The sequence below is a fragment of the Montipora foliosa genome, chromosome 6 (genome assembly GCF_036669935.1).
Source record: "Montipora foliosa isolate CH-2021 chromosome 6, ASM3666993v2, whole genome shotgun sequence".
Lineage (NCBI taxonomy): Eukaryota > Metazoa > Cnidaria > Anthozoa > Scleractinia > Acroporidae > Montipora > Montipora foliosa.
Window position 1 is genome coordinate 60,154,882 of NC_090874.1, and position 10,000 is coordinate 60,164,881.

The 10,000-nt window shown below is 40.2% G+C and overlaps 1 protein-coding gene and 1 non-coding gene across 2 annotated transcripts in view; both read right to left on the reverse strand.

Moving 5' to 3' along the window:
- The window catches only part of LOC138005854 (uncharacterized), a 20,812-nt gene extending 18,989 nt beyond the window's left edge, over positions 1-1,823 (reverse strand). The window contains exons 1-3 of the mRNA XM_068852030.1: positions 1,686-1,823; positions 1,425-1,529; positions 950-976 (exon numbers count right to left, since the gene is read on the reverse strand). Coding sequence (XP_068708131.1) covers positions 950-976; positions 1,425-1,529; positions 1,686-1,823 — 270 coding nt within the window. The remainder of the gene's footprint in view (positions 1-949; positions 977-1,424; positions 1,530-1,685) is intronic.
- A 4,304-nt stretch (positions 1,824-6,127) lies between these two features.
- On the reverse strand, positions 6,128-6,200 carry Trnas-gga (transfer RNA serine (anticodon GGA)). The gene has a single exon. It is a non-coding gene; the product is annotated as a tRNA-Ser (tRNA).
- Between the last annotated feature and the right edge of the window lie 3,800 nt (positions 6,201-10,000).

A 10,000-nucleotide genomic window follows, 5' to 3' on the forward strand; every position in this document is an offset into this window, starting at 1 on the left:
CGACGTATTTTCTTCCTGAATCAACCAAAAAAGTACATTTAGCGTTAGAATCCACGACGTACTGCCAGTAGAGGAGTTATTTCAAACTAAGAACACAAAATTGTTTGGAAGGCTTTATCTGTTAGAAAGCGATTGGACGATCGTAAATCGTCACCGGATCATGGACTTTATAGTCTCAACGAAAAAAAAAATGTTTTTTTATGGTGGAAGTGCACTTAGCTATCGAGCTAGTTCACAGAAAGTCCACTTTTAACCATCTGAAAAAAAATATTCAAACTTAACAAAAACACGATTAAAAACCCCAACTGACAGGAGGCAACCAGTTGGCTCTTTACAAAGCGTGGTGGAGTTGAATCCGGGATAACCGGAAACAAATCCAAACCGGAAGTTGGAACGGGATTTGTACCCGCATGCAATGCCAACGCTCTAACCACTGGCCCACGCTGCCTCCTTAAGGATGGTGCCTACTGTTGTTATTGCGCATATGTTCTGCGCATCTCGAGGTACTTGAGTTTCCTATCGGCTGATGCTGACCAATACAGTGATATTTTTGCGCGATTTAAAACTATCCGGAGAAAGCAGAACTAGTAGCAAGTGATCATGGTATCCAAAAAGAAAATTGGGAGTAACCACGCATTCTTCAGAGATAAATACGCTTCAATTTGAAGAAGAACGCCATACATTGCCTTGTATTTTAAAGCTTTTTACAAATATTGTTGATTAAATATCTTTGAAAAATGCGTGGTTACCCCCAAACTTCTTTTTTGATTTCAATAACACTCGTTAAGGTCTGCTTTTCCCGCATACTCAGTAAACCGCGCAAAAATACCTTTGAATTAGTAGGCACCGTCCTTAATAACTCGCAAACAGTTTAAATCAATATCTCACGATGTATTACTGAAAAAGTGATACATTTTCGTCTTCACGGGAAAAAACACAAATAACTTACGTGGCCCCAAGCGTCGTCCTCTTCGCCCTAAAAAGACAAAAACTTATAAATTATACTTAATTCGTGAAAAAAAAAGTACATGGATTTGCCAGTATCTATAATATACCACAGCCCACTTTTTTTTCCTCAATATTTGATAACGCACAGGGTCAAATTTTTGCAGGATTATCACAAAGCAAAAACCTATGGACAACGTCTTGTGTTAAAAGGACGTCATCCATTCAGTGAATAGTTGAATGCGCATTTATTGATGAAAGAGTGCACAGCAAATGAAATCATCAATCCCATTCAATTGCATTCTTTCCTTGATTCTTTCACTCGTTCATTTAATCATTCATTTGTAAGTTTATTATCTTCTTCATTCTTTTGTTGGTGAACTATCCTCTTATTTATCTGGTGGGTTCGTTTGGAATCTCGCTTTCTTACGTAATGAAGTCTTCCTTGTTCTTACATTTTCTCCTAAAGCCTAACCGACGTCGTCTGTGTCGTCGTCGTCTACGTCTTCTCCTTCTTCTACGCTGACGGCGTCTTCTGGAGCGCCTTCGCCTTCGCCTTCTTCGGCGTCTCCTTCGAATTCGGGCTTAGGAGTAAAAAATATTGAGATTACATCGATTTCAATAATACACTTTAACTTTCTCTTTATTCAAAAGCCAATCCCTTGCGAAAGATGATTGATAAATGTGATACGTTTCAGACTGAATAAATCGTCTTTTTGTTTTTACACATCCAAGTCCACCCTGCTAGTAGAGCCTTTCTTTTTGCTTGCTCCATTTTGGCGTTCTCGAGAAAGATTCTGCATGTATCGAGTAAGATCTTTATTGAGCATGCGCTGCATGCAGCCAGAATGGATACAGTTTCTAACTAAGGCCGCCATCTTGATTCTTCATGATACAGCAGGCTCAATTAGAACCATCGGGTTTATCACTAAACGGATGCTCGCACTGGAAAAACCAGTTTGACGAGAGAAAACAAGACTGACTAGTCCAGAAGTTCGGGCTGCGGCGGCTTCAAAGAGTTGACGCGATTCAGGCAGAGCCTCCTTTTCTCCTCCTCGGTAAAGAAAAAGATAAAAGGAGGCTTTGCTAGCAGGGTGATCCAAGTTTTGCATGTTTTCTTTTTAAAGTACTTTAGGGAAGTGGCGCCACTTACGTGTGCGCTATGAAATTAGAATAACGAATAGCCCACTTTCGATATATTAAAATTCAGTACCAAACAAAAGGCATCATCTCGAGGCTCTGGGGAATAAACTCGTACAAATCGGTATATTTATTTCCCAGAGCCTCGAGATGATAATTTCTGTCTAGGTTTAAATTTTAATATATCGAAGGTGGGCTATTCAAGAAAATTATTTCTTTGATCATCTTTTGAAAGGAAGCATTTTGCATGACCAATAAAATGCTCTGATTGTGTTGTTGTTGTTGTTGTTTTTTTTTTTTTGTAAATTCCATCGAATTCAAATGAAGTAACAATATTTGTAGGAACAAACAGGTGTCTAACTGAAAGAAGTATAAAAAATCTAATTAAATTGATATTTGGAGATTTTGTTCCTTGTGAGAAGAATGTTTATTCAAGTGTATTGTCAACAAAAAACAAATTCAACAAACGTATAATAACTGAGAAATGTTTGAAAGCTCAAGAAAAAAAAAGGTAACACAAATCAACAAGAAAAGAGCACCTATTATCGCATCCAATTACATCCCGCATTACATCCCTTTACCTCGTTGAATTTTAATCTAAAGTCTTATGTTACAAAAACAATGACAAACAGGGCAGGACTCTATTAACATGGAAATTTTATTCTATTTTGTTTTTAGTCATAAACGCCCAGGGAAATTTAGGAAACTTCCCGGAAAATTTGACTTTCGCTGTTTCAGTGGTTACACGGAGAAGTCAGGTAACATTGACATACTTTCTCTATAGCAGTCGGACTTGAGATCTCAGAACAAAAATAGAAAGCAGAAACCAAAGAAGACATAATTATTCATTCATATATCTATTTCGTTAAAACTGAAATCCATCAACTAATGAGTACTATTATATACAGAGGATTTTTAATCTCCACATGATTGCTACTACATATACTTAGAGAAAGTACACAGAAAATCAAACGATGCAAACGTGTACCAAAATTTTGTCGACACCGGTGCGATCTTGTTCCTGCACCAGCAAGTGTTGCTCCTGGAGGACACTTAAGAAAAGTCGACACTATACGCGCACTTGTACTGCTTGACAAACAGAAAGACCGGTTCTCGTGTGTTCATCGAAGTTACGTCCAGTTGAACGGGGTCATTCCCAATATAATATAACAATACCCTGTACGTTGTGAGGAGTCAGGCTGGTGAAGTGGTCACCAGTCGTGCTTCCCACCTTTGTAATTATATTTCAGCTTACTTTCAATCGATAAAATCGATATCAACCTAACCTAAGGGGTTTCCTCCGATAATTCAAGTCTTATATCCCTCATTAAAGTCGACTGTCTATTTCATTATGTCTGGCTGTCGTGCTCAGTGCGCTCGGAAGTATACGGACCGTTTAGTGGCTGCCAGAAACGCCTTCTAAACGCTTTCGCCTCGATCTCGTCGAGCTGCTGTTCTCGCAATCAAGTCCCCAGGCATTCATGGAAGGGTGCTCGGCATGGCCAATATCTTAAGCATGACCAAGTGGCTTCTAGAAACAAGATCGCATGCACGGTGATTGCTGACCACAAAATGTTTTATTTTCGCTGAAATTGTTGCTTATTTCGTCCTAACAGTAGGACGAAAGAGGGTCTCCTCTTTGGCTACATATTGTAAAATGCGCCAGTAAATCGCCTGTTACCCTTAGACTGTGTGTAACAGTGTTGCAACTGTGCCGCGCATGCCAGATGACCACTTACCGCTACGTGCAATAATTAAAAAGAACTCGTATGCTTTCCAATGAGCAATAAGAACATGGGTTACGAGTTTTCATATTTTTACTACAACTTACATATTTGACGCGGCCTACGTCGCCTTATTCTCGTAAAAGGACTCCATTTCCTGTGATACAAGACAGACGCCTGTCTTCCTCTCCGCTTTACCCGCAATCTCCTCCCATGAAATAAGATGTAATTCTTAGAACGAAACCTGACACGCAACCACTTCTTATGAGCCCTCAGGTACAACCGTCGTCTCAACCTCTTCAGGATAGCCCAAGTTTTCTCAAACTTAATCCGCATTCCAGCCTTTCGTGGAAGAAGTACCATTCGATTTTTGTATCTCACAAACCGTTTGACATTGCGCTTTCGAACAGGTTCCCATTTCCTACCAAGCCAAAGGTACCATTTACCACCAGTATTTTTACATGGTCGCCATTTCCTCTTGAAATAAATTTTCACTCGCCGGCCGGTTCTGTGGAGTGTGATTTTCCGACGGTTAACTTTCACTTGCCACATTGTCCCTTCTCGTCTCATTCGTCGCCAATGTCCTCCGTAAAATACTCTGAGACGTCCTAATTGGATGAGAATTTTTTCACTGTTACAAGGGTTTGGTCATCAAGTCTCAATAAAAAAGAGGAAATAACCAACCCTAAAGATTAAGATATGTATTTTTCGATGGTGGCACGGGGATATTCCGGACAAAGGAGTGCTCTTTTGCCGGACCGAGAGGTAACTACGATCTTCCGAATACAAGTGCGGATGCCCTACCACTGAGATATAGGAGGCTCGTAGAAGCTACTGTAGGTTCAGCTGAAAATTATTCCGCTATACTGCTAGGACTCAAATTGTTGAAATGGAGTATTCTCGTTATTGTAATGAAGGTTAGGTGATAACCCGGTGCTAAACATTCCATTTAAAGTTACCCTTCCTTCATTCAAAGTAACGATAAATGTAAAACTTACTTTTCACAATTCTGTATTTTCTTCTCTTTCCAACTAGAAACAAAACATGCACAGGTTAATTAAATTAATAGAGATTCCCCACCACTTAATTAAAACCACTAATCAAACGGATCTTCAGAATCAATTACTTTTCCTTCCTAAGCTCTTTAGTGGCTCAAAAACTGTATAACAGGGCAACACGAACGTCCGTTTTCTAATTAATTCGTCTCGCGGTGTTTTCTGTAGTACTTATTTAGACCAGAAGATTCCTATTTAAACTGATTCGCCGAGAAATCAACAGACTCCCTTAGGTGTGGTTGAATAGAAAAAAATAGACTAGATTTTGAATTGTAGCGTGTAAAATCACACAGTTTCTGTCTCACACTTTCGCAAAGTACGTACCTCTTCTGCCTCGTCTCCTCCGTCTCCTGATTCGTACACGATATTTTCCTCTACGTCTTCCCCTTCCCCTTCTGCCTCGGTATCTCCGTCTCCTATACCGCCGTCGCCCTCTTCTTCCCCGTAATCCTGTCAATCGGTACCTTCTACCTCTTCTTCTAAGTCCATACCTCCTTCTAAACGGATATCGTCTTCTTCGGCGCCTCCTTCCTCCCAGACGTCCTCTTCTCGCTGCAATGAAACCCGAACAAAGTTTAAAAAATAGTCTCTTAAACAGAGCAATTCTCGCTGTTAACCATTGAGCAGATTTATTCCTTTCCCCTTCTCCATTATTGAACACGAGGGTTACTAAATATGAGAATAATAGTTATCGTGCTCTATTTACTATTTAGAGCTGCCGCTACTGAAATGCCAACAAGTGCAAAATTACACGAGATTGTATTAGGGTACAAATAGGGACCTTAGAGCAACAGCCAAGTTCTCAGTAGGGGTTCTAAAACTGTTATCGGTTCATCCGGGCTTCACTCTGTCGAAACTCAGTGGAGCCTACGAAGACATACACGGTACGAATTATCTTTGATTCGTTTAGTGTAACGGAAAGATTTGTCGACATGAAATCTACGGTCATACAGAAATGCTATAACGCTGTTTAATTCTCAGAAAAACGTTATATTAACTTAAAATTGAAAATAATAGCTTTTCATTTTAACATAAGTGCTTTACAAATTTGCCTATTAGAGCGGTTTTCAAATGAGTGTCGTAAAACCAAAAACAAAGTTATTACTTTGGCCAATCAAAAAGGACGGAGACAATCCAGTAACGATGATGAAATGGTATATGAAATGAATCATATGAACTGCGGATATGAAATCAAGTGAAGCTATGATCTTCGCAGTTATGAACGCAATTTTTACAATTGCGTAGAGAAGCCTGAAAAATTCAGGACTTCAACGGGGTTTGAACCCGTGACCTCGCGATTCCGGTGCGACGCTCTAACCAACTGAGCTATGAAGCCACTGACGTTGGGAGCTGGTCATTTGTGGGTTCTAATGGTCCCGTGAGGAATGAATCGATGATGAAATGGTATATGAAATGAATCATATGAACTGCGGATATGAAATCAAGTGAAGCTATGATCTTCGCAGTTATGAACGCAATTTTTACAATTGCGTAGAGAAGCCTGAAAAATTCAGGACTTCAACGGGGTTTGAACCCGTGACCTCGCGATTCCGGTGCGACGCTCTAACCAACTTACATCCAGTATTTATTGATTTACATCCAGTAAACCAATCAAAACTCGAAGTAATTACACGTAGCCGACACAAAGCGCGGGAAAATGTGCGAGCGCGCGCCACGATTTGTTTAGGTTTCACTTCTGATTGGTTGAAAAAAACCAAAGTAATTCGCTAATTACTTTCGACACTCAATTGAAAACCACTCTATTGTTGTAGTTATTATTATAATTATTATTCTTCGACAGTCGTTAGGACTTCAAAATTGGATTTGGCGTTGGTTATTTCCTTTGTGGATTAAAGTAGTTGACTCACTGGTCGAAGGTTGGCAGACTGGCCGATTTACAAGCTTGGTAGCTCGGTTTAGAAATCGCTGGTTCCCAAACAGCACTTCTCTTAAGTGCACACACGCCGGATTATAGAAAAAACAGAGAACGCACAAATCTGAATTTTTCAACAGACCAAACCAGGGACAAAATCACTGAGAATTACTTGAGAAAGAGCGGCTGATCGTTGGCGTAACAAGGAACGTGACGAGATTGAGTGACATATGCAACAAAATATCACGCTATTATTGGTTGACAACTAAGACCTCACCCTAAGATTGGTTCTAGACAATAATTTGCAAACAACAGTGGACTCTACATTACGTCATCGGTAACCTTACCGTACACTTTCGATCGAGATTTTTTCTGCATAAACCTCACGCACGGTTTTACTATGCTGCCGCCTAGCCAGTCTCGCGTCTTCGCTCGGCTGGCTCGTTGGCAATTAAGAAGGCACCTATGTATCAACGACGCCGACGATAACGGCAAAAACAATTGGTTTAATGAGCAAAACAACGACGTGGACTGACCAACTTTAGAGAACGTACACAGTAGCAAGGACGACGTTGGCAAGAATTAAAACGGAAGAAAACAACAAGATTAGAGCAGTTTTCAAATGACTGACCAATGAAAAGGAACACCAAAGCCAATCAACTACTTGCACGCGCGCCCGCGCTCTGATTGAATTGTTTCAGTGCGCTGTTTGAACCTGCTTTGATTGGTTGAAGCAATTCCGTTGGTATTTGGAAAACCGGAGTACCAGGAGAAAAACCCTTAGAGTCTGGTTGAGATCGACTGAAACTCAGCCCACATACGACCTCTGGGCCGAGAGTTGAACCTGGGTCGCAGAGGTGGAAGGCACAGTTGATAATCGCTAAGCCATCCTGACTCCTCTGTTCGTCAAAGGTCTCAAATAGTTTTTGGGCCAGTGAAGGACGTAGGTTTCTTTATGGTAGACATGCATACCTCATCAACGCCTTTTCGTTCTCAGTTCTTGTCTTAGTATTGCTTTGCTTCTTTTCGCTTTTTTTTTTCAGTAGGTTTACTACTATCGCTTATGTTTTGGTTGTAGTTGATCTTGTTTCTTTTTTTTCTTTTACAAAACTTAATAGTGTATAAAACGCCTGGATTGTGGTTTAGAAGGCTCTGCGTTTTGAAAATAGTTGCGTTAAGTGCAATTTAAAGTCAGTAGTAAGTTGATCGCTTCTCAGCAACCTTTCGACTTTGTCACTTATTTGCTTTCGTAACAATGTAAGTAATCATTAAGCAATCTCCTCATGGTTAACATTTTTCAGTTTGTCAGTGTCATCGTTTTCACGTTTTGTAGGCTTCGTTGTGCCCAAATTCGTCGCCCCTCTTCATTAAGCTAATGATTTGTATCTACATGGTGTCGCGAATTTTGGTCCCGTCTTCGACCTAAAAACTTGAGTCCTTGGCAGCTCTCGGCGGGCAACAGAAAGAACATCGTTCACTCCGTCACCATCGGTGACCATTTTAGCGAGCATTTTTTTGCTCGTCAGTCCTATTTTTCTATGTCCTACCTCTTTTTCCCCGCGTCAAACGACCACGAAACCACACTCGGTAAAGTCCCTTCTTATTCCTTTGTACCCTCAAAATTTTGCCATGATGACGAATGGCGTAAAAGCGTCTCCTGATAATACGCCTCCAACTTCTTCGATACCACATCCGGTAGCCTTTTTTGACTGTGAACTCCACAGGCCTCCATTTCCTATCAAACCAGACCTTGAATGTGCGTCGATTTCTCGGCAGGCGGATGGTGCGTCCGCCGCTTCTGCGTTGTATCCATTCTTGTCCACGATAGTAAATGCGTTTCCAAGAATTGATGTAAATCATCCAGAGACCGTGTAGGGAGCGTTTCACGGGACGCCAACGTCCACGGTACTTGTACCTCAGTGTTGCTCCTTCTACGTTTATATTGTAATTGATTCCTTTTTTCTTTATGGACCATTTATCTCTCCATTTTCTCAGCTTGTGTCGTTGTCCCTTGAAAACAATCACACGTGGCAACCAGACTACGACAACAAAGGAAAAGAAACCAATTCCGGTGAATAGAGAATATAGAGGATATTACATGGCCGCGCGGGGATACGAATTTTATCTCTCACGAGTGAGCGAAGCGAACGAGTGAGAGATACTTTCAGCACGAGAAGATAAAATTCGTATCCCCAAGCGGCCATGTAATGTTCTGTTTATTATATAGATATTGATGAAATGTCTAGATTTAAAACAACTTGTTTTATTCATTTTCGAAATGATGAAAAAGTGGTCACCAACCGTTAAAACACGCATGTTGTGTAACATGAAACAAGATATGAAAGTTATGAAAAACAAATCATGATAATGTCAAATTTTGCAATAAAAATGTTAATGTAGTAGAGAAGAATTATATTAAAGCACAAAAGCATCTTACAATGAAGAGAACAGCGTTTTATTGGCTAATCGTGTTGGTTACCATGACAACACCTATATCCTCACATGTGAAAGATAAAAATGATACGTTCACTGCGCGCGGTGAAGATATGATTTTTTAGTAAAAGGAGAAATCATGGTATTTCATCAATATCTATATAATAAAAAAAGGTACTGTTCACATTTTAGAGTCTGTACTCAATATTTCTCTTCTGCATATAAGTTAAAACAAAGATATATGGTTACCTCTTCTCCGTATCCGTCGAAACTTTCGCCTTTGTTTTCGTCTTCTACGGCGCCGGGCTCTGTGTCTTCTTCGGCGTCTTCTCCTTTGTCTTCGGCGTCGTCGACGTCTTCGTCTCCTTCGTCTTCTTCTTCTTCTTAACTGTCTTCTATACCATGGAGGCATTATTAACCCTTTAAGGAAAACAACCAACTTTGAGCGGATATTTCAGAAAACAGAATCGCCGATGGCTTGGAGCTCCTTATAGGATTCCATAAGCCTTGCTTAATCACGGAAACTCAATTATTTCTCATTGTAAACATTTTAAATAAATTGTTAACAGAGAGAAAACTATCCAGGTACTAGGGTTCAACTAAGAGGCAGAGCATTGTAAAACGATTAGATTCAAGTCTCAAGCTTTTGAATTGATGAGCAACTCTGCTAATTGCGGAGACGACTGACTGCGGTTTCAATGAAATGCTGGTTTTTGATGGGAGTGAAAACCAACACCCGCTGTCGAAAAAACTATTAAAACGGAGTGTCAATCATTTCACAACAAATAAGAGTTTCGTTAAAGAGAATGAGTTTCCGGTTGCAAACGCGC